Genomic DNA, 24,583 nt, shown 5'->3' with positions numbered 1-24,583 from the left:
TGATTGCAAGCTGTAATAATAATTTATAATAAATAAATATGTCATTAAATTAGATCTTTAGATTTGTCTGGGGTTTAATTACTTCGTAGTTGTTGATTGTATTTACCCTATTGAAATGCATTAGGATAACACTTCCTATATTGCAAGGAAATATTTACATTTACCGATAACCTATTTATATTTTATTTAAATAATTTAATAGTTTTTTTGCTGTAGTTATAAAATATGTATTATATAGTTATAGAATATGATTATCGCAGTGTATAAATAAATACAACCGCAAAAATAATTTGTAAATGTCAAGTTGCATATTGATATGGGTTAAAAACTTTATACAAATTTTTTATCACTATTGATAAAAAAATATATTTTAGTGTGACAACACTGTATCAGCTGCCAGTTGTAATTTGTTGTGACTGCACTGATTGAAGGTTGTGGCGGATCTCGCCGCATTAACCATCGGTAATTAATTGTTTCACACCGTTTCAATATAAAATAGTACGTATTTTTTAGGATGCACTTTCATAGAATTAAATAAACATGTAATCAATTTATGACAATTTGGTCGAAAGCTATCCAAATATGAGCATTAGTTTTATAATAATATTTATTATCATTGTAATAAAGTAATTAGACATTTTGTTCAATTAGATCCACTTTATAATTATTTTATGTCTTATCATATCAATTGAGTAATTTATAAACATGCATTATTATATATATTTATACCTAATAATTACTTCCCCTTTTTATACAATTTGTTCTATTTTTTTCTCCTTAGATAAATCTTCATATTTATTATATTAGATTATAAAACATATTTATTTTCACATAAAAGGTAATTAAGTATCAACATGCTTATAGACTATTAAATCAATGTATTCATTGTTGTTATCTACTACATTATAGATGGTGGTTACGGCCATTTCTCTACTGAAACTTTTACCATCTAATCGCTTATACGTTGGATACAAACAGAAAAACTTATTTAACACATTGTTACAATACAACAAAAGGTATTATTACAATTACAACAAAATGGAAGGAAAAAGACGTATAGCAGTTTGCCAGATGACTTCTACTAATGATAAACAAATGAACATGAAGATTATATCGTCTCTCATTAAAGACGCCTCTAAAGATGAGGCTCAGGTAGTTTATTTCTACTTTAAAACACATTTGTATTTATATTCATATCTATGTATTAAATTATTTCAGATGGTGTTCTTACCTGAAGCGTGCGATTACTTATGTGATAATAAAAAAGACACTCTCCAGTTCGCAGAACCAATTTTAACTGGTAATCTCTTAAAAGAATACAGTGATCTCGCTAAAATGAATAATATTTGGTTATCTCTGGGAGGTATTCACGAGAAGGATGAAAAAGACGATTCTAAATTTTTCATTACTCATGTTATAATTGATAATTGTGGGGAGATTGTACAAACGTATAGGAAGCTTCATTTATTCGATGTGGAAATACCAGAGAAAAATATACGGCTCAAAGAGTCCGATACGGCTAAAACTGGAAGTCATATAGTTCTGCCTGTGGACAGTCCGGTGGGAAGGATTGGATTGGCGGTTTGTTACGATTTAAGATTTCCAGAATTCAGTACGCAGCTTAGTAAATTTGGAGCTGATATTTTGACTTACCCATCAGCTTTTACGTTCGCCACTGGACAAGCCCATTGGGAGGTCTTGTTAAGGTAAATTTTAGCTGTTGCTATTGTTGTTTAAAGATCATTCGTAATAAATATTATTTTTATAGAGCGAGGGCTATTGAAAATCAGTGCTTTGTGATAGCGGCCGCTCAAGTTGGCGAACATAACAAGAAAAGGAAATCTTATGGTCATGCGATGTGCGTAGATCCATGGGGCGAAGTTATAGCAACTTGCGGTAATAAGAGTGATCAACCATGTTATGCCATAGCCGAGTTGGATTATGATAGATTACAGAACGTTAGGAGAAACATGCCTGTTTTTGAGCATCGAAGGTTATATATTAAGTGTAAATATAAATAAGACTATTCAATAATAATTAATTATTTTCAGGAATGACATATATAATATTGTCAATCAAAGTGTTCGTAGATCTCAATTGAGGGATCATATATCAACTGATAAACCAGTAGGAGACGATTCAGATTCCAAGGTGAATGCGATAAGTGTAAAAATTACAGAAGAATTAGACGAACCATATCAGATCTTTTCCGATATTAAAATTAGGGCATCAACTGTTTTTTATGAAACTGATTTGTCATACGCCTTTGTGAATATAAGGTATAGATTAATTTTGTAGTAATATTCTGATGTGTATTTTTATTATTAGTAAATTAAAAATATTTCAGATGCGTCGTGCCTGGACATGTTCTAGTTGCTTCTAAAAGAGTGGCGAAACGAACTCAGAATTTAACGCCAGAAGAAATATGTGACTTTTTCAAAACTGTGATTAAAGTTCAAAAGGTTATCAAAATGGAATGACTGTTGTTAAAAATATCTTTTTATACGTATTTTTATTAAAATTAATTTTAGGTTATGGAGAATGTTCATAAGACAAATTCTTCAACAGTTACTGTACAAGATGGTCCAGATGCAGGACAAACTGTGGAAGTGAGTTTCTAAATATATACATAAAACTTCTTGATGATCAATATAATAAATAAGCATAAGTAGTATATAAAGACAATCTAAACACCAACTCACTTAATTTACAGCATGTCCACTGCCATGTAATGCCACGCCATCGTGGGGACTTCAAAGATGTTGATCTTATATATTTAGAGTTGACAAAGCATGACGCTAGTCCTGGACGTGGAATTAGCATGCCATTGAAGCCACCTAGAGAGTTGAGCGAAATGAGAGCAGAGGCTGCTATGTTAAAGGAATATTTTAACTAGAAATAAAAACAAATCGTTTGTATAAAATTCAATGTACAAATATATTTTTATGTTATGATTATTTGTAATGAAAGAATAATATAAGAAACATCATCGGCTTGGAAGAATAGACAAAATTACACAATCTTAAAAGACGTAAATCTGTATCCCATTGTTAACAAGCGTGATAGGAAATAGATTTTCGCTTTCACAACACAAAATTACACAATCTTAAAAGACATAAATCTGTTTCCGGGTGGCTGTTAACGTAGGCAATAGGAACTAGATTTCCGCTTTCACAACATAAAATTACACAATCTTAAAAGACGTAAATTTCAAATCAAAAAAAGTTACGTTTCCGCAATGAAAACATACTCTCTCCTAGAATAATGGCGTGGAACAGCTGGATACATGGACTGTCACAAACATAATCTAACAATTTAAATTTCTTTTGAGTTGTGATGGTATGCTTCCAAACCGACGATATATATTACCATTTCAAAATTATATATTTTTATTATTATTATACAATTAATTTGTAAATAATGTATACATATTTGAACAGTTTCCATTATATTTATAAGCTTATTTTTAGTTACGAAAAATCAAATTTATTTTTTTAACTATATAACCAATAAAGAAGTTTCGTTTTTATTAAACTTTTTATTCGTACATTAAAATATCCATCTCAACATTATTACAAATCGAAACGGTCACTCGAATAGCAAACGCAAATCCAAAGTCCAAGTATTAGTGAGTGCGCGTGTATAAAAAAAAACTACCGTTATCGCAGCTGACCAAGTGTATAGCGCCACTGGTGCAAAAAAATGAACTACGATAACCTAGAATGGCAAACAGTGACAACAAACAATCGAAAAAGATTAAGAAGTCCAGAACATCTAGTCCAAACAAAAATAAATAATTACTGGCTCGGGGGAACCCAAATAAAAAACAGATACAATGGACTCCAAGAAGACAACGGAACAAACATTAAAATTTGTACCATAGATGAACTAAAACCACCACCGATCTTCAAAGATATTAAACCCTTAACAACATTATTAAGCTTGTTAACTATCGAATATACAATCAAGACAACCAACAATGAAGAGATTATAATTCAACTAAGAAATGGCGATAAATACAGTATAACCATTAATGCCCTAAAGGAAAGAAAGACAGAATTTCATCCATACAAAAAAAAACAGGAGAGAAACTATAGAGTAGTATTGAATAATCTACAATTATCATCCGACCAGGAATCCTTAAAGGAAGAACTAAAAAATAAAGGACATAATGTAAGAAATATATATATAAAAAAACACTATCACTGTTTTACATTGATCTGGAACCTAAACAAAATAATAAAGATATACATAAGATACAATTATTAATGAATACGGTTGTAAAATTTAAAGCTCCACACATTAAAAACGAAATACTTCAATGCAAGAAATGCCGAACATACAGTCATACCAAAAATTATCGTAATAAATCACCAAGTTGCGCTAAGTGTGCAGGGAAGCATTTAACTACTGAATGTCAAATGAAAGAAAAAACTAATGAAGTAAAATGTGCAAATTGCAATGGAAATCACTCAACAAATTATAGAGGTTGTCTGGTATATAAGCAACTCCAACAAAAACAGCGTTCACAACTTCGAAGAAAAGAAATTCAAGTAGGGCCAACTAACGCAAATACAACAGAGAGCAAACTAACGCATGCAAAGAAAGTTAGAAATGACACTATGCATCCGATCGAAATTTTAGAAGAAAATAATGACTTATCCGAAATAAAAAAAATGATGAGAGTTGATGCAATAAATGAGTATTATATGCTCAACCTACTAACAGTAGTTGTTTCTAAAATTGCAAAATAACCATCTTACTACATATTGCCATATGGAATGCCAACGGTGTATCACACAAGAAATAAAAAAATTCTCAAACAACACAAAATAGAGGTCTTGATGGTCTCCCACTCATTTAACGGAAAAAACTTATTTTAAAATACCTGGATACTGCATTTATTCCACGAGACACTCAGACGGAATTGCACACGGAGGCACAGCAGTAATAATTAAAAGCAATATTCAACATTACAAAGAAGAAAATTTTCAAGAAGAATACCTTCAGGCGACTAACATTCAAATTCAAGATAGTTACTCGTCATTAATGCTTTCCGCCGTGTATTGTCTCGCAAAGTGCAATAATAAAAAAGAAAACTACAAATCCTTTTTCAGCAAACGGAAATAAATTTATTGCTGGAGGATTATAATGCCAAAAATCCTCTATGGGGATCAAGTCAAATAAACAATAAAGGAAAATAATTGTACAAAGCAGTAGTGGAAAATAACTTAACGTGGATCTCAACAGGACAACAAAGATACTGGCCAACTGATAAAAAAAAAAACTACCTGACTTTTGCATTATCAAAGGAATAGATGTAAAATGAATTCTAGCTGAATCGTGTTTCAAGCTGTCATCAGACCAATTTAATCTATTAACGACAAACTCCTACTTTATATGATTATAAAACTGATTGGGATTTGTTCTGAGAAAACTTTGACCAAATTAAAGATTTCCTTGAAAAGCAATGATGAAGTAGAACATGCAGTCCAACACCTAACAAAGACAATTCAAGCAGCAGCTTGGAGCTACACCCAATCTTAACACATTATGATTCGTTTACGCATTTTCGCGTGTTAGCAAAATTTTGGAGTCAATCTGTTTATCCTTTTCCAGAATTACAAATAATTGAACTTAAACTTTTAAAAATATCGCGCGAACGTAAAGAAGATTTAAGCTTTTATCAAGAGTTGGTAATAAATATATATTTATAATTATTTTGATAAAAGTCACACTTTGTCAAAACATTTAAAATTTCGCGAAAATAGCGGACTGTAATGTGTTAATACAAATATAAATGGAAAATCACCCTGTTATATTAACAAAGAAAATAGCCGAAAAACATAAGCTATGCAAAAAGTGGCAACAATCAAGATTACCAAGTGATAAAAGAAAATTCAATAAAGCCGTAAAGAGCTCAAGGCTCTATTATACAACTTAAAAAATGATTCAATTCAAAATTACTTGAAGAACTAGTATCAAAAAGCAACGACTACACGCTGTGGAAAGCTACGAAGAAGCTAAAGCAACCCATAACATACTCGCCGCCGATTAGAAATGGAAACAATAAATGGTCTAGAAGTGATAATGATAAGGCCGATACTTTTGCAGTTTATTTGAAGGAGGTATTAACACCATACGATCCTGCGACGGAAACTACAATAGATGCAAAGTAAGTTGCAGATTATCTAAAAGCACCGTCACCCCTTCAAGCGAGTCTAATAATTAAGAGGTTTAAAGTAAAATAAATAAAGCAAATAATATTAACAAACACAAATCCAAAAAAAGTGCCGGGGTTTGACTTTATACTAGGAAAATTACTAAAGGAATTAACGGAAAAAGGAATGAAAATTATCACAATAATATTTAATATTTGTTACAACATACATATCGAAGTTACAAAAATATAGAAATTTTCTATATATATATATATGTACATAAATGAGATTCTAAGCAATAAACCACTTGCTTACAATGTCGTAGTACTCAAAACATTTGTATATTTATATAGATAGAATATATGCATTTTTTAATATTTCTTTTGAGTATTATTGTTTTAATATACGAACATGGTTAAAAGCCATGTCGGAAAAACAATCATCTATAAATATACATTTCAATAGTATTTCATATAAATATATATGTACATACACACGTACAAGGACACAAATCTTCAAAATGCGCATACTTTTATAGGCGTCAATTCGAGAAAATCATTATAAAAGCACATAGAGAGGACTAGAAGAATCTATAAGAATCATTTTAATACTGTTAACCAATTTAAAACGTGTTATTTTTTAATCAGACAATTTGATCAAACAAACTTGAGGTTAAATATAAAGACTTCAATAAATAATACGTACATTATGCTACAAAAACAACGCAATCTCATTGACCTAGGAATTGATTAATAAAAAAACTGAATCAATCCTAACGGATACTTAGATTAACACTCAATTCGTATCACAGAGTAAGTTAAATTAAAAGGTGCTCTCGGCAAACTAGAATGCATTAAAACACGTATGACACATTTATTTATATAAATAATTTGTGATTAGCATAAGAGAAACAAAAATTCAACGACATTTATTATGAAGCTAATCCCCTGTGCTTCCTTTTGATCCTAGCGTATGGTCCAATATCCGGATCCGTTATGAAATCGTAGAGAACGCTCGACCACGAATTGTGCTGTGGTAGATTGTCGTAAAATTCACCAGCGATCCTTTTTACCTATAATTTATATAATAAATATATCTGGATAGAACGCATGAAGTTAGTTGCAAGTAAAATAATAAATATACTATCGATGGTTTGAAGCATGGCTAAATTTATTTATTAAAATATATTATTTCTATATACAACTATCGCCACGAGAACAACATTATATTGCATCTTTCACATTTTTTCCCATTTTTACACACTTGTTCCTGTAGAAACTTTTATTTCAATGTACAGTTTCATTATTGAGTGAACATCTCTCACATCCATAAAATGATTTTCGTTTATAACATGTTAACTTTTTCGCTCCTTAGAATTTTGTCCGTTATTCGAAGAAAATGCGATATAACACAATATTAAATGTTTATTATTTTCAACACAGGTGTTTTTTAATATTATTTATGGCATAATAGTTGTGAACCCAAATCCTAAAAACAATTTAAATTTTGCGGAAGATAAAGGTTTCTAAGTTCTCGCATGAGATACTCTAGTCGTAGATCACCATTTGTTGACAGCTGTGACAAAACAAATAATAATAGCCAAAAATTAATTTCTGTCATTAACATGAAATGTATATTTTATTTTTTTGCTTTAAGTGAAAGCTAACCCTTCAATGAACATATTTATAACAAAAGTTTGTGGAAAAAATGTGAAAGATGCAATATAATGTTGGTTTTAGCAGTAATATGCAAGTGCATAGTTTTTCGTGGCGATAGCTGTATATGTAAAATAAATAATTTTGGTATCCATCGATAATAAATAAATAAAAGTTATGATTAATTCATACTACTTTTATGAATTTTGTCAGCATATAGAAGTAGTAAGTAATTTCGGGTCAGAATTTTAATTAATTGGTCGGAATTTATATTAGTTAGAATTTAAATTAGCTTGGTCAGAATTTATAATAAATGGTAAGAATTATTTTGACAGACGGTAATTTTTTCCAGTCAATAGTTATTACAGTATTATAAAAAGAATAGTCAGTATTTCTATTATATGATCTGTATTTTAACCTCAAGGTCAGTTTTCTGTTGACAGATGGTCAGCATGATAATACATAGTCCTTGGTAAGGTGAATACCTTTGCATCCTACATACAATTAAATAGACCTGTCAAATTATTTACGTGTGAGGAAGATATTTTATAAGATTTTTCAAAAATAAATAATTTATTGCCCATTTATATTATTTTTAATTCACATGATCGTCCTATATTTTTAATTCTGACCATGTGCTATTTTTATTCTAACCATTTGATACTTATTCTGAACCTAAAAAATATAATTATGACCATTAATTATTTAAATTTTTATCGTCATTTATTTTAATTCTGATCGTCACATATTTTTATTCTGACCATATGCTAATCATTTGATAGTTATTCTGACCTTAAATAATATAATTATGACTAGGATGTTAATAAAATTCTGACCCAAAGCTGATTTAAATTTAATTTGCTGCCTAGTTATAATAAGAGATAGGAATCAATTTTTACAAACCTCTGGTAATCTGCTACCAGGAACTGCAGGAAAATCGTGATGTTCGTTATGATAACCAACATTGAAAGTGATCCAATTCAATGGTCCATAATATGAATATGTTTCAAAACCTTTTTTGAACATATAGTGTTCAGATATGAAATGTCCTGAAAAATGGATATTTAATTATTACAAGTACATAATACATTCACATAAGTAGGACATTTACAAAGTTCTATAATGCATGCCGATTTAACAGTGGAACATAAGTCCTAGAACTTTATAAGCATCCCTCGCATAATAATATTACCTGCAACAGGATGTAATCCCATTGCCATTACTGATCCTATTAATAGATACGCCAGAACGCGACCTCCTAAATGACAAAAAATATTTAGTATAACATATGATCCATAGTTTTGAATCCATTATAATTCACATCAATAATACTGACCGAAAAAATGTATAATGATCAAGTCAAATATCAACTGTATCACCAAATTGACGAACTCCCACTCATTTGGCGGTTTTGGGTATGTGATGAGCGGCCTGAAGGCATAGAAGAACGGCTGCAAGATCACCCATATGAACTTGCCAAAAGTGGTGCAGAAAAGCTTGGCCTCTATCAAGGTTGGTAAATCTGTATCCATTTTCTCGTCACCCTGATACTGTAATTTACAGAATAGATCTGTTAGATCAATGCGTATATTATATGTCTGTATACTTTAGTTTGGAATGAAACTTACCCGGTGATGTTCTAAATGGTATTTTTTAAAGCTGATGGAGATTGGTATGCCGATGGGTAGATTTGCAAAAAATCCGAATAATCTATTGTGCATTGGTCTGTTGTGACCAAATGCGAGGTTGTGGGATATTTCATGAACCGCTAAAAATAAGATCTATTATTAACAAATTATATATTGAGTATCTAGTGTATGATTAGATCTGATTTTGTTTATTATTGTTTTGTTATATTTGGCATGCGATAGATAACGGCGTAAACAACACATTCTGCTTGAATTAGATGTATTCAAAGGTTTCTCGTTGATTATAATATCAATTATTAAAAATTGACAATATGAATTTTCACCCAAATCCGAGTGTCGATTATCAATATTATCACATTCCCTCTCTCACGCTTACTCCACGCAGGTGTTAATTCTCTCAAATGAGCAAATCTAATTTACACCTCATTGCGAAAACGATCGAGATGTCATCAAAATCTGACAACATGTCACCAAAAGTCCAGACGATCATGCAGAGCCTTATCATCAATGCTATTACAAATCAATCACATGCCGGTAAACATGACACAATCTGACGTTCCACAAGATAAACGGGGAAGTGCCATCAATTGAAGCACCGTATGTGTACAATTGCCTGTATCGCTTTGATTATAGCACTTTTATTATTTATGCGCGTTGTGAATGGAACGAGAGCGAAAGACAATTTAATTATCGTTAACACACCTGAAACTTTTTAAATGTATCTGATAGCGATCTTATGTGTCAAACACTTTTTTCTGTGAACACAACAGCTGCATGTTAGTTTCTTATCTGGTGTGTACTTAAGAAACAATGTAAAATATTAAATCTACGATAAGGAAAGGATGTAATAAAAAAATAATTGCAAACAACTTCTACTTCATTTTTAAACTAAAACAATTTATAATAGTTAAAATCTAATTGAAAAGTAAAAAATAATTGATATTTGTACATATTTTATTCGCAAAAAATTCAAATACATTTAAAATGTAAGATTGAAAAGTTTACGTTGAAATCTAATGTGTCTTAGAGCTTATAAGAAAAAAATATGGAAGATCCAAGTAGTATGATACGTATTTTTAAAATTTATTTTATTAAATAGATGTATTGCATCAGTCTTTCGAGATAAGTTAATTTGATTAGTGTGACACATTGGTTTTTTTTCAATTGTAATTAGAATCTCGATTTTTAGATTCTAAGAAGCATAAAAAATACATTACAATTAAAAATGATATTACCTTGTCAAGTGATTCAGTTTTTATTGACAGATTAAAGAATAATATGAATGTTTGATAGCAGTATGTCTATAAAATGTGTTGACTCTTAAACGCAAAATATGACTCATTGTGTCTTTGAATGAGGAAAACGCAAAGCTACAAATTGAATAGTAATAATATTTCTAGCCTGTGACATAATACGTTTTATAACATGTTTGACATAAAATCATCTACTGTGGAGTGATTTTATGATTGTCTATAAAAGACATCTTTGTTTTGTTATCAAAATATAGCAATTAAATACAAGTACCCTATAAATAAGGCATAAGCTCTTGTGTCCACAATAGTGATGAAGCTATTTAACACTTTTTGTTGTGATAGTTAAAATTCATATAATAATTTTTACTCAGTTTTACGCAAAGATCTGAAGAGATTTTAATACAAATAAATCCAATTTACTCCACTTTAAAAATCATTTCAATTTCTGTAAATACATATTTTGCATCAAGTATAGAGGAATATTAATCTTGTCAAAGTTTTGACAGTCGGATATCATTGAAAATTAGTGTTATTAAAATAACTGTACTTCGTAGAGTTAGAAACAATAGTAAATTTATTTCTTTATAAATCAAGTTTGCAAATGTGTTGGGCAATAAACGTAATTGAAAAGCAAATTTTTAAACACTATATCAATTTGATGAGTCATTAAAAATAAGTATATCAAGTGACCAGATTTTCTTAAAATATAAGAAATTTACGAAAATAAAAATAGAGTTAATAAATTTGCATTGTTCAATTATAAAAAGTCATAAAAAATCCAGAAAAGATACTGTCTGATACAAATCAAATTAGAAACACGTATGCCATTTATTTCGATCATATTTTTTCAAAAAAATATTATCACCGGAAATTCTCAACACCTCTATCTGCTTCACATGTTGAAATTAGTTGATATGTTTTTTAAGAAAAAAGATAAGTAATACATGTTGTTTGTGAAAGGAGAATTATAATGAAATATGAAAAAAAACTATTACAGTGACTGCAATGTCAGGCTGTGTATAAAATGTCAATAAAAATTAATATTTATTTAGCTCTATAGATAAAATTATTAAACAATGAAAGGGTCAAATGTAAAATATTCTACGGTAGCGACTGCATAAATGTTGCAAAATAAATATATTTTTATTAATATATCACATAAAATAAAAATATCATTTTAATTTGATATATCATGAAAGGAACATAATTTTGAAATAAAAAAAAAATGATTTCTTGCCACTAAATAATCAAACTTTAAAATGGTTATAAAAAACCAGACAATAATTTTTCTGGATGGCATTATTTAAATATTATTTTTTAATTAAAATTTAATAAAAAAATCATCAATGTTGTAATAAATGCATTATACTAAGTCAAGTGTAAAAATTGTATTCTCTAGAATGAGTCACAATAATACATGTTGAAACACTTCATTGACAATAGGGGTGATTATATTACGATTTATCTCACTAATAGGCACAATAAAGAGCAATATTACCCATTTAATAGATGGATATTTTATTGATTAGGTACCTAAGTACCATGTTGAATTCCAGCAGACCATAAACAATGACATATGTATTTATATTAAATTTTCATATATAAAACTTAAAAATAAGTATATTTAATATTCAAAATCGACATGTATATTATTTTCTTTATATATTTACCTGATAAAAGTAAATGAGTTAGATTATCTATAACCAATTGGTTGACACACTCGAGCCAATTTCCGATAAACTGTTATCATATCGGAAACTATCTATGTTTTGTCGGCATGCACAATAATATCAACAATGTGCACGATTCTTACCGAGCATCAATGAATGGTTGATTACGCCACCGAAAAAGTAAGCGACGAAAAGAGTCACCGGCCAGCTTTGACCCTTCATCACGAAGAGCATGACGATTTGAAGCGCTACCATTCCTGTCACCACCCATTTAAAGTTTGGATCATACCCAAACAGCTTCTTGATCTCTGGATACTTTTCTGCAAAACGGAAAGGCACACATTATAATATATATTTAAAAAAAATTGTATTGTGTAATTTTTTTACTTATAATAATAGTCAATTTTATTTAACCCTTTGATTGCCGAGACCCGATATATATCGATTTTTGCTACTTTAGCGAAAATCGCCAGATTCAACATCATTATTGAATTATGAATAGGAAAAACTTTTAATGGGCTGTAGGGTATTTGATTAAGGGTTAAATAATATTTTTTCTGATAAATCGATATTTAAATATGGTAATCTTAAAAGGCTCAGCAACCAAGGGGTTGATGCATACAAGTATTTAAATTGTCCTTAAATAGGGCAGTTTAAATGAGCAATATATAAAATAATTGTTCCATAAAAAAAATTGTTTCTGCATTACTGTTGGACAGATTAGGTGCGAGTATGCGATAATAAATAACACTCTGCAGGTGCGAGTATGCGATAATAAATAGCACTCTGCAATGAAAACTTTTCCAAAGAAAAAATCCGAAGATTTCCCTTACATTAATGCACAAATAATTAGTTTTATGGAACAATTTATTTACTTAAATGCACATATCTCTCAAAATACATCACAATGTATTTTGAGAGATATGTGATTTAGTTTTACTGTTGATATTAACTAGTTTGATTGTTAAAATAAAAAAATGTATAGAAATATAGAAAAATAATACATATTTTTCTCAATATTTCAAATATCTTATCTAGCATTTTAAAATAATATACAAGAAAATTTTCAAATGGCTAAATATCACTAAAAATATGTTTAATTAACATGTTTTACTTTGTGGTCTTCTACTATTTTCCCCAATTTGCCCACAAGAGAAATATAAATAGTATTTCAACTTCATTCATTTATTTGAACCGCTAATATGTTATCTAGCTCATTGTTGACATTTCCATCCTGTTATAGTGGATGCATTTAAGCAACCTTCAATATATCTTTCGACTAGCATTGATAAGATAAAGTAAGTAGAATTTACTTAATTTTATTTGAAATATAACAAATATGAATATATATTTGCATTTAACAATAATTTCGCACAAGAGAATTTATATTTATTAAATTTTCGTGTAAAAATTAAAGTGATATTTTAAGATTTTTCAAGTGTTTTATTATCCTCTTCAAACAATACTAAGTACTGATAAAGCAGTAACAGTTAACTTAGATAAAACATATTTTATTAATGTGATTCTTGATATTATAACTCTTCATAAAAAAATAATATTATTTCACTATCGTGGGAATATAATAATTGTTATAAAGATTGCCGTGATTATTAAAATGTTCATTCACACATTCTTTAGGTTATATATTATATTTATAGGGACAAAGTTTTGCTTTATTTCTTCTCCAAGGAATACAATCTACGTTCTATTTTTTCTGTCATTGCACAAAACCATATAAACTGAATTTACGTGATCGCTGAGAACATGACTGAATAATTTCAGAAGGCAAGGATTACAATAAATGAAACATAACAATAGTGAAAGATGCGAAAAGATAATATTCTCAACAACCGTACCATAAGAACAAAAAAGCAATACAGCTCCTCAGGGTGACTGACCAATCACAGGGTAGAAATTGAAAAGCATGCAATGATCACGTGTTGAACAATGTTTTTGTGCAATTTTGTTGAACTGTTGAAAATAAATAGTATTCTATAATGATGTCCGTGGAGTTTTAATAAGTATCAATTTAATGGCATTTTATTGACAGCTTTAAAACCAGGAACGTCAGCTTTTTCCAGGGGGGGATGGAGTTAAAAGTGAGCCAGTCAGTGGTCGTTTTTTTAATATTTAGATTTCATTCATTAAGATTTATAGTATTTTATTACACAATATATATTTTTCTGGCCAAATTTATCCAAATCCAAGTGCAGACTAACCATGGAGCAATATGTGAGAGGCGAAGTATGTCTCTACTTCTTCTTCCGCTTATTTTCCCCTGAGAGATGAGTTGGCTTAGTTTGTATTTTGGACTTGAGCTAATGAAAGTTCTAAAATATAATTTGTTGTAGAATTTACATTAGGTTATATTTGGGTAGCAAATGGATGTTTCGCAACTGTCAAATTGAGTTTCATAGACATTTTAGAGCAGCATCAGTAAAATTATATTTTCGCTATTAGAAATATATATCCACTGGTGAAAATATATTTGGACTTTACTAGTGAAAATAAACCTTTACTGAAAAATACACATTCTCTGTAACATTTATATACCGCATGTAATTAAATAATGATAAATATGTAAATGTATATATTTCTACGTATGGAAAAGCTGTAATCATATAATTTTACTAGCACTCGCCACAAATATATATCTACTGGTGAAAATGTATTCCGATATGATTTAACTGTAATAACATATTTAAAAAAAATTTTTGATAGATTCGAGACTGTTTTTTCAGGTGTTTTTTGAGGGATAACGAGAGAATTTCTGGTTTAGAATCAGGTTTTTTCAGGGGAGGTAAAGGTTGACCAGTCAGTAGTCGTTTTTTTAATATTTAGATTTATAGTATTTCATTAAATGACAAGGCTTTTTAAGCAAATATGGTTTCGCACTTGGTATTTGGTAATAAAATTTTCGGACAAGTGGTACATGGCAAACAAATACTTATCAACAAGTCTTCAAATTTTATTTAGTATATTACTCGAAGGAATTTTTAGCAATATATTGCAATAAAAAATGTTTATTATTTTTTATAAGTCTTTTACACGAAACAGATAAAATAAACTAAAGTACGGCGTAAAACCTTTAATTTAGCAAAACATAAGGGCACAGGGTTACAAATGTGTACTTTTTATTTATTATATTGTCATTCTTAATTTATGTTGTTCTGCAAATATATTTTGTTCTGTGACTTTAATATTAGATTTTCAAACATGACTAATCATGACATATAATATATTATAGATAGCAGCTATGAAATATATCAGTGACAAACAATTTTTTTTTATTGGAATGTAATTATTTCACGGATAACATTTACCCGATTATATTGAAAACAATTGTGGTGTGGTAATTTAAGCTAAGATATATATTGGTTTGGATTATTTATTGAATTCTTATGTTCAAGACATATTAATGAATATTTTAACAGCGATGCTCTCTAAAATTTTAGATGTTACATTTAAGAATTCAGTCACAATTTTTGATAAAAATTGAGAATTTTTTAAATAATGGACATTAGTTATTATTTATATACTTAAGATATCCAATACTTAAAATAATAACATTAGATAAATATCCATTTACATGGTTTTACTTTTCAAGTAAAAACAAAAAAAAAAAAATATTACAAATTATAAATTAAGAAAGATGGCAGATTATCTAGAGTGAGAAGGATTTTTTAATATGTGTAGAAACAGACAAATCTAGTTGTTTTCATATAGAAGAATCTAGATAGAAAAAATGTGATGCTTATTTTAAAAGAGCAAATTAAACATTTAAAATTTTTAATCAGGTTTCTTTTATTAAAACTAGCACCAGTTTCGGTTTTTATGAACATAATACTACTACCGGAGATTCCATCAAATTTTTCTCGTAATTAATAGGTAAGTCAACTTGATTTATTTTATAAGTTTAATTTACAAACATTAAGGTGACCAAAAATTTCCGAAATGACATTTTTTATTTTTTAGCTCTCTCGAACAAAACTTTTTAGGCATCAAAATATGCTTGTTAGACGTACACTATTACGTATGTTTGCATTTCGAGATTGTTACAATAATCGTGTGACTTGTTGGCTGACGATCGAACAAGAAGTTTGCAAGCAATTTATTTTGAAATGACATGCGATGCACTGACTGCCGACAATCGATAGCGTTGACATTTGTAACTCCGTTTCAACCGGCGTCACCCGCTTGCCTATGATTCACGTTTCCGTTACACATACGCGAAATACGTATCGATAAACATCGGATAAATTAGTCGCACGTGCTGGCGTAGTCAAATAAGAATCGCGCTTGGGCGGAAATTTCCCAATGAGATCGAATCAATGAGATCGCAGGGACTGACTTAGGATGAGCTCGCGGCGAGACGCGTGGGGCTCTTCGGTGTAGACCCATTCGAAGTCCGTTTTGGAGACGTGAGCGCCCATCGCGAACTGTCAACGAAGCGCACACGACGCATCCAACAGGTCGAACGGTTCGCCGACGACTGGCGGAAGCCGGATCGTCTTCCAAAACGAGCTATGGGACTATGGCGCTTTATGCGTGAAAGTCGTATTTAAAAATTTCAATTTTCGACATTTTCCAACTATGGCCGATAAAAACATTTTGGCCGAAATTCAATTCACTTTTATTTTTAATATTATTTTTTGGTCAAAACATTATAAGTAAAGGCATCATTTTTCATAATGATGTAATATAAAAGCTTTAATTTAAAATTAAAGTATTTTTAATTACTGTGAAAGATTAAGCATATATTTAGCCCGCTGAGCGGTGAATAGTGTTAATTTGCTGATATACACCTGGGCTTGAGTTAATTTTAGGTATTTTCCATAATTATTTCTGTTGCTATTTATTTATTATTATTTTATATTATATTTATAGTAAATTATAGAAAAGGTCAGTGATTCTCAATGTTTTATTGCTTTGATTTATTTTACTACTTTTTTATATAACTATGTTTTACCAATTTATTTAGACACTTGACTATTATTAAATTTATTTTATAAATATATTATATATTTTTCGGCTTCTGTGTATTTTTCTATATAAATCATTTACATTAATTCAAATCAAGAAAAGATATAATTATACAGTTTTTTTATATTATTTCTTATGTGTAATTATATATAAATATACAACTATCTCAAAACAGTTAAAGATCGACCACCGTATTTGGAAAAGTTATTGATATTATAAATAATTATTAAATTCGCAACAATCACGTGATGATCTCATTACTTGGTTCTCGGCTATTTTTCCATAAAAAATAATATCCTTTGAGCATTCATACACAACTCACCATCAAAAATTACAGTTTAATGGCATGGGTATTTTTTGACAAAAATCATTTGTGCAATGATTGTTCCTCGTTACGTATTCCTCGGGATCTTTCTATGCTAGAGTTCAGTGCTGTCAGCTTATTCTTGGAGCGATCGTAAAACTTGATTACCAAACAATAGTTTCTGAGTGTTAAATTTAATTTATTAATCCTTTTTGATGCCTCACTCTTAGTACCTGCTCATATGCATCTGTAAACTTAGCGAACATTTTGGAAGCACATGAAATATAATAATAAGCCGACGAATTATATTTCTTTAAAGCCGTGTAGCAACAGATGTTTCATTTTGAAAAATTAAATACTTTATTGAAATGAAAATAACCGGGAACACATTAAAAATCACCTGGTTCTCGTTTTTTTAAACATGCCCGGTTCCGGTTTTATCCGCTTTGGAAACTTTGTGTGCGTTTTGTAGAATCCAGTCGTCTCCTAAGATCAGGTTGAACTCTAGGTTTTGAATTAAGTAGCTGAACCAGAGTTGAAAGCGTGAAAAGCGGCTGCTTCCTCGGCCTTCTAAGTCTCGATCGATGCTCAGCATAGCTCCGCTTGCTACGAGTTGGGATGAACTCTTGTCAGTTGTAAGTATCTGATGGAAATTCCTGACGGAGGTTTTTGCTGAAAGTCTCTGTTGTACGCTATGTACGCGCTTGACTTTTTCGAGTCGAAAACAGATTGTTATTGTCCGTTACCTTTCTAATAAGAACGATTTTGAATTACTGTCGTAATTTGAACAACTAGAGATTCGGCAACCCTGTCATGACTTGTAATCTCAGATCAGTACATTTCTTCGATATCTCGATACTTCACAATAAATCATATCATTCCTTTGTATTTGTAAAGACACCGATTGGTCTGTTTATGATTCATTTGAAAGATGCATTTGCTCAATGTGTCCGAATAGCGTCACGTACGTCGTTGTGATGAATACGCTTGTTTGCAGGGGCAAAAAAAATATTTTACAGTGCAAATGAAACATTGATGATAATGATAACCAAGTGTTATTTAGTTCATTTATACATTCTCGCAGCGAGAATTTTTACCATATTTTATTTAAAGTTGCCATTTTAACGAAACAGATATTTTGTATATTATTATTATCTTAAAAATATTATTATAAAAAAATATTAAATAAAAATAGTTAATGTAAAAAAATATATCAATATACAACTCATTTAATATACCTACGATAATGGCAAAAATAAAATAAAAGCATTAAATACTTATCATATAGAAATAAATAAAACATCGATATCGAGAAATTCACGAGCCTAATTTAAAGCTACATACACATGTGCATAAAAATATTTATGCTGATCCAGTCCTCGGAGAAAGCTGAATATTTCTTACAACTTTGTCGAAAGTTGATGCGTACGTGACCCTGTAGAATGAAAAAAAAATATATTTAATACGATAAGAGAAGATACGAATCGATATTATGAATATTTTTATTTGCAAAGGCAGAATCAATAAATAACACTGATAAAGTTTTTACAATGGTTTGCAATAGGCCACGTTTTTTCTTATATATTTGTCGACATCCAAACTTTATTTCATTTTCTTTAAAACATTTTATTCTACTTTTGAAATAGTAAAAAACGAAAAATAGAAATCGGAATTATCTAAGATACGTGGATTTGATAAATTGATTTTTAGTGATCTCAACAAAAGTAAAAATATTATAGACATCGTGTCGCCATTTGGATCGTGTTTTTTTTGGTTTTAAATGATACTTTAAATTATATTTATACGAAGTATGTTATACAGATCTTACTATCTGTTTTGTAGTGTGAATATTGTTTTAAGACACCATCTCTACTAACGCGTGAATTATCATAGCAATTTGTTAACTTCTTTTTTTATCCAGAAATGAAAAGGTCAACAGTTCATAAAAGACAATTAGCCACAACCAGACAATAATCAGCTTGAATATTTTGTTCTCGTTTTTTACTGCTTAAACATTTTATTTATCAATTCAAAGTGTAACTTTATCGATTTACTAAAAAAATCGTATAAATTAAAAATTAAATAAAAGGTTATATATATTTTGCAACTATATTGATTGCTAGAAATTATATTTTTATATTATACATATATTTTATATAATACATTATAAAAGATAACGCTCTGAAATAATTTATAGATGTTACAAAATAAATAAATATAAATTATGTAAAAATTATGTAATTTACATAAACTTGTTTATACGTAACTTAATAGATTTCTTTTTTCTTCTCAAAAATGTTGCTTTAGACATTAGCAAATCAGTATAATAAATATATTATATCATGTTACAGAAATGTGTATTTTTAATTAATTGTGTGAAATATTATTACTGCTGCTATTAATTATAAATATCACGTGTATAACAAGTACACTTCAGCTTACAGCAATTTAGTTACGTGATTCATAATACATTTTAATAACCAATATTAATCTTTTTATATTGTGTATGTATGTATGTATTCAGAGTCACATCTAGAAGTTTCATCGTCCCATGGAGACAGGGCCGGCCCGAGGGGCAGGCAGTACAGGCGATCGCCTGGGGCGCTAGATCTTGTGGGGCGCCGTGATACCAAATAAAGGCGCAATATTCACTTAAAATTATCAAACCATATTGTTAAAAAATATAATCTGATATTATTTTTTTGTATACACTACTGTGCACTCTTTAGATTATTTCACGAGTAAAAAATCGCGACGAAAATAAAGCTACAAATTCTTAAATACCCACAATCTCAAAAAATAGTATGGTGTCAAATATAATATTAAATTACTTTATTTTAAATTATATTTTTGTGCTCATATAATGAGTTATTAAAGTATTAATAGGGGGGGGGGGGCGCAAATTTAGTTTTTGCCTGGGGCGCCAAATAACCTAGGGCCGGCCCTGCATGGAGATTTAAATTCGCAACCTAATGTTTTTTTACGTTTTTTTTTATTGTTTCAAGGAGAGTCTGAAGTCTTTGATAAAACTAAAGGTTTCGAGGAAGGTTTGGGGGGTGTTCTATTTTAACTCTTGTTAACTTCAGCTTCCAAGAGAGGAGGAGTCAAAGGTTTGCCAGTCAATGGTCGTTTTTTAAGATTTTTATTTCATTAATATTCATAGTATTTCATTAAATGACATGCAAATTCAAAGGGACCCTGATTAGAATCTAGCGTTCATATTAAGACTTTTTATAGCAATATTACGACTTACAATAAGTGAATTTTCTACAGAATGATCCAATTCGAGTTTCTTATGATGGCAGTACTGTAATTAAGACAGCTGTCAATAATCCTGCGTATTCAAAGTGACAAATGTTAGTTTGCAACATCATATTAACGAAATGCATCGCTTAACACCGATCAACGCGTTAACATTGTTATACAGAAATAAAAATTCTGTACGAACCGTGTAACGAAATTTACGGATAGATTATGATACATTTTATCCTCCTACTAAGCAAACAATTCGCAAAGTAAAATTCGCAAAAAAATTGAAGAGAGTGGAAGTGCTGAAAATAGAGTAAGGCATTGCTATTATAAATTGTTAGAATGCACGTCAAAAGCAATAAAATCGTCCCGCAGACTTTTTATAACAATATAACGACTTACAATAAGTGAGAGAATCAATTGAAGTATATCTAAACTAAATTTTGACCAATAGGAGAGTGCAAAAAACAATAATCCCTTTTCAAAAGACAAAAATCTACGTCAAAAGCAATAAAATCACGCCGTCGCCGTCGCAGTGGGAACGTTCTTACTGCGACAATGCCGACACGATTTTATTGCTTTTGACGTGAATTTTTGCCTTCTATAATTTTTTTGGCGCCCTCCTATTGACCAAAATACAGTTTGAATATACTTTGACCAATACTCTTATTTCATAAATCCGTAGTAAATTAGGTAAGGAAGGTTATCATACTTCTAAAACATAGTGTGATATCGAAATGCAGACAAACTATGGAGCAATGTGCGAAACGCGACGTCTGTCTGTACTTCTTTTTTTGCTTATTTTCCCTTTAGAGATGAGTTGGTTTGGTTTGCATTTTGGACTGTACCCAATGAAAGTTCTTAAACTACAATTAGTTTTAGAACTTTCATTAGGTCAAGTTGGGTTTGGTGATTTGTGTAGGTTAGATTTGGGTTTGAACAGCAAATAGGCGTTTCGCGACTGTCAAATTGAGTTTTATAGACATTTTAAACATATAAATACATATTCACTATAATGTTATATTTATTCATCGCAATCATATAATTTTATTAGCAACTGCCAGATAAATTATATTTTCACTGTTTAATATATACATATATATCTACCAGTGAAAATGTAACCCGATATGTTTTCACTGAAATGACATATTTTAAAAAACATTTTCGGGATAGACTCGAGACTATTTGGGTTTTCTTTGTGGGCAACTCGAGAATTTCAGGTTTAGATTCAGGGGCGTCGTTTTAGCTTTTTTAATATTTCGATTTCACTAAGACTCATAGTATTTAATTAAATGATATGCATGTTTCTGGCCAAAATTCAAGGTGGGGGGGGGGGGGGGAGCAAATCCCTACACCTGCCCTCCCCAAATGACGTCCCGGATTGACACAGCATAAAATAATTAGTATCGCTACGAACTACTAGCTGCGACTCAATCCATTGCTGCCAGCCAGCGTCGACAAGATAAGAGAATCCGTTACGCCAGTGTTACCAGAGTGCCGCCAAGTTTTGCCCATAATGAAATCTAAATAAATAGGCCCCCTACAATATGTATTGATCAAAAAGTTATTTTATAAAGTAATTTCCTAAAAAATACTTATCTATGTCACAAATTTATTATAATTGTATAATAAAAAGATAAATGAAAATTTATAATCGGGCCAAATCATATTTTACAGTCAGTAGACCAAACCCATAGGCGTGGTTATTGGGTATTCGTGTGTAACCAGTGTAAAACAGTAATTTATTAGAAAGCAATAAATACGCAAAAAGTAATAATTAAGAAATATATTAAGGCTTAGAATATTCCAACATATTAGCAATACATAATAATTTGGTTTGAAGCCAGGCTACTTCACATTTTATTATAATAAAAATTAAAAAAAATACTTTTGTATTTCTAAGTGACACTCGAAAGATCTCTACTTTTTAATATGCCTTATGAATATAATTTATTATAATTTTGTTATCACACAGGTCATTATAAATATATAAAAGGAATAGAATGGAGGACAATGAAATAAAACACAAATATATAGTTACACATATGTGATTTTTTAATGATAAAGCACGACAACTTTTTATTCCATCAGCGACACAACGCAATTGTTTTACAAATCGTTGTTTAGAGATTGATGTTGATACAATTATAAATAAACAACACAGTATAATGGTTAATTAAAATAATTAATTTTACATTCAGATATCATTTATATACATAATATATATATATATTCATCATTTATACAGAAATCAAACATATCACATTTCTATTACATGTTACACTCACACTTTTAATTATGTTAATAATATGCCGAAAGCAATAATAAATAAAATCATAAAGGATACTCACAGCCTTAAATGTACATATATTATATATACATATAACATACGTATACAATATAAATTCTTCTCCGATCATAATAGGTGTACAATAATTAAAACGAATTCACGATAAATACAATAAATCATCCATTGGCACAACAATTAATTCGTGAAGCAATATGTGTATATAGGCATAAATATAGAGCATTGCAATATCAATTAGTATATTATATATCATTATAATTAAAATGTTGATTGAATTTAAATAAATTATTACAATATTTTAATGAAAATGGTTGCAAAAATTGCCTAAGTGAAGTACACTCTGATAATAAAACATGTGTGATATTGCAATATTCCATACGTATTTATATACATAGCAAACAGTAATTTATATCTTAACATTTCACTATCTAAAACTTTAATAAATAGCTACATATACATATTATTTTAATCCCGACATGATTTTTTCTGAAAGCTGACCAATTAAAGTAATAAATGAAGTATCTAGGATGACACATAGTTAACGGACACGCTTACATTCAAATGAGTACACATACTACAATTTGGCAACACATACTTAACGGGATATCGGTAGTTGTCAACTTTGCCTAAGGGGTATTGATTTTTTTCATTATAAATATTTGTATATATGTATAACGATATAAAATTTTAGCAATAAAAATAATTTCTTATCTAAAAAAATATACTCTTACATTATACAGATGTTTTCCTTTGAACATCTTATCGAGACAATTAAACTCTGTACCAACAGTAAACAAATAGATTCTCGTGCCTTACGATTATAATATCAAAACTGCAAAAAATCGCAATACAAAATCGTTCTAGTTGCTATAAAATTGATCCGACTTTAACGTGAAGTATATCATCATTTGGTACCTTATATATGATTTAAAATAAAATATATAAAACGTTGTGCGATGTAAATACTGTACGACTATCACAATAATAAACTTTCTCATCAATCAATGGATAAAGGACATCTAAAAAATATTATAAAGCTCTTACGCACACTTCAATATATAAATAACATTCATACATTGTTTCTAGCATGATAAGTTATTCTTAATATACATAGTTAAACATATTAACTAACCATAATAGATTATTTTTAAATATATCAAATATTATTTTGTATAATATGTATCGCACATATAAAATAAAAACTATTTTGCTCTATATAAATGTATAGTATACAATTATCATAAAATTTAACAATAAAGAGGAACTAAATTCATTATCAAATATCAAAATAAATATTACAAACTATTAAATTGGACAAAAAAAATATGATTTATAATACTGTCAATATCTA

At 29.5% G+C, this 24,583-nt stretch overlaps 2 protein-coding genes across 6 annotated transcripts; one reads left to right on the top strand and one right to left on the bottom strand.

Annotated features, from left to right (window-relative positions):
* Positions 1–364: 364 nt before the first annotated feature.
* Positions 365–3,377, top strand: NitFhit (ntrilase and fragile histidine triad fusion protein NitFhit). 5 transcript variants are annotated; one of them, XM_088195929.1, is made up of 9 exons: positions 380–462; positions 782–838; positions 910–1,152; positions 1,219–1,706; positions 1,769–1,993; positions 2,052–2,279; positions 2,348–2,462; positions 2,532–2,609; positions 2,714–3,377. In XM_088195929.1, the coding sequence occupies exons 3-9, from the start codon at positions 910–912 to the stop codon at positions 2,894–2,896; spliced, it is 1,560 nt and encodes a 519-aa protein (XP_088052055.1). In that variant the 5' UTR covers positions 380–462; positions 782–838; the 3' UTR covers positions 2,897–3,377. The 5 variants fall into 5 exon arrangements, with proteins under 5 accessions (XP_088052052.1, XP_088052059.1, XP_088052074.1 ...); XM_088195926.1 differs by lacking the exon at positions 782–838 and having other exon boundaries at positions 365–462; XM_088195933.1 differs by lacking the exon at positions 782–838 and having other exon boundaries at positions 373–462; positions 979–1,152.
* A 3,151-nt stretch (positions 3,378–6,528) lies between these two features.
* On the bottom strand, positions 6,529–16,882 carry ifc (delta4-sphingolipid-FADS-like protein ifc). The gene is made up of 7 exons (XM_088196002.1): positions 16,740–16,882; positions 12,532–12,708; positions 9,445–9,584; positions 9,153–9,366; positions 9,009–9,074; positions 8,720–8,865; positions 6,529–7,233 (listed from the first exon to the last, which is right to left on the bottom strand). Exons 1-7 carry the CDS (start codon positions 16,819–16,821, stop codon positions 7,093–7,095), a joined length of 966 nt encoding a protein of 321 aa, XP_088052128.1. The 5' UTR covers positions 16,822–16,882; the 3' UTR covers positions 6,529–7,092.
* Between the last annotated feature and the right edge of the window lie 7,701 nt (positions 16,883–24,583).

Source organism: Plectrocnemia conspersa, unplaced genomic scaffold (genome assembly GCF_051122295.1).
Source record: "Plectrocnemia conspersa isolate PC_06_02 unplaced genomic scaffold, ASM5112229v1 ptg000001l, whole genome shotgun sequence".
NCBI lineage: Eukaryota > Metazoa > Arthropoda > Insecta > Trichoptera > Polycentropodidae > Plectrocnemia > Plectrocnemia conspersa.
This window is presented reverse-complemented; position numbering and strand designations above follow the sequence as displayed.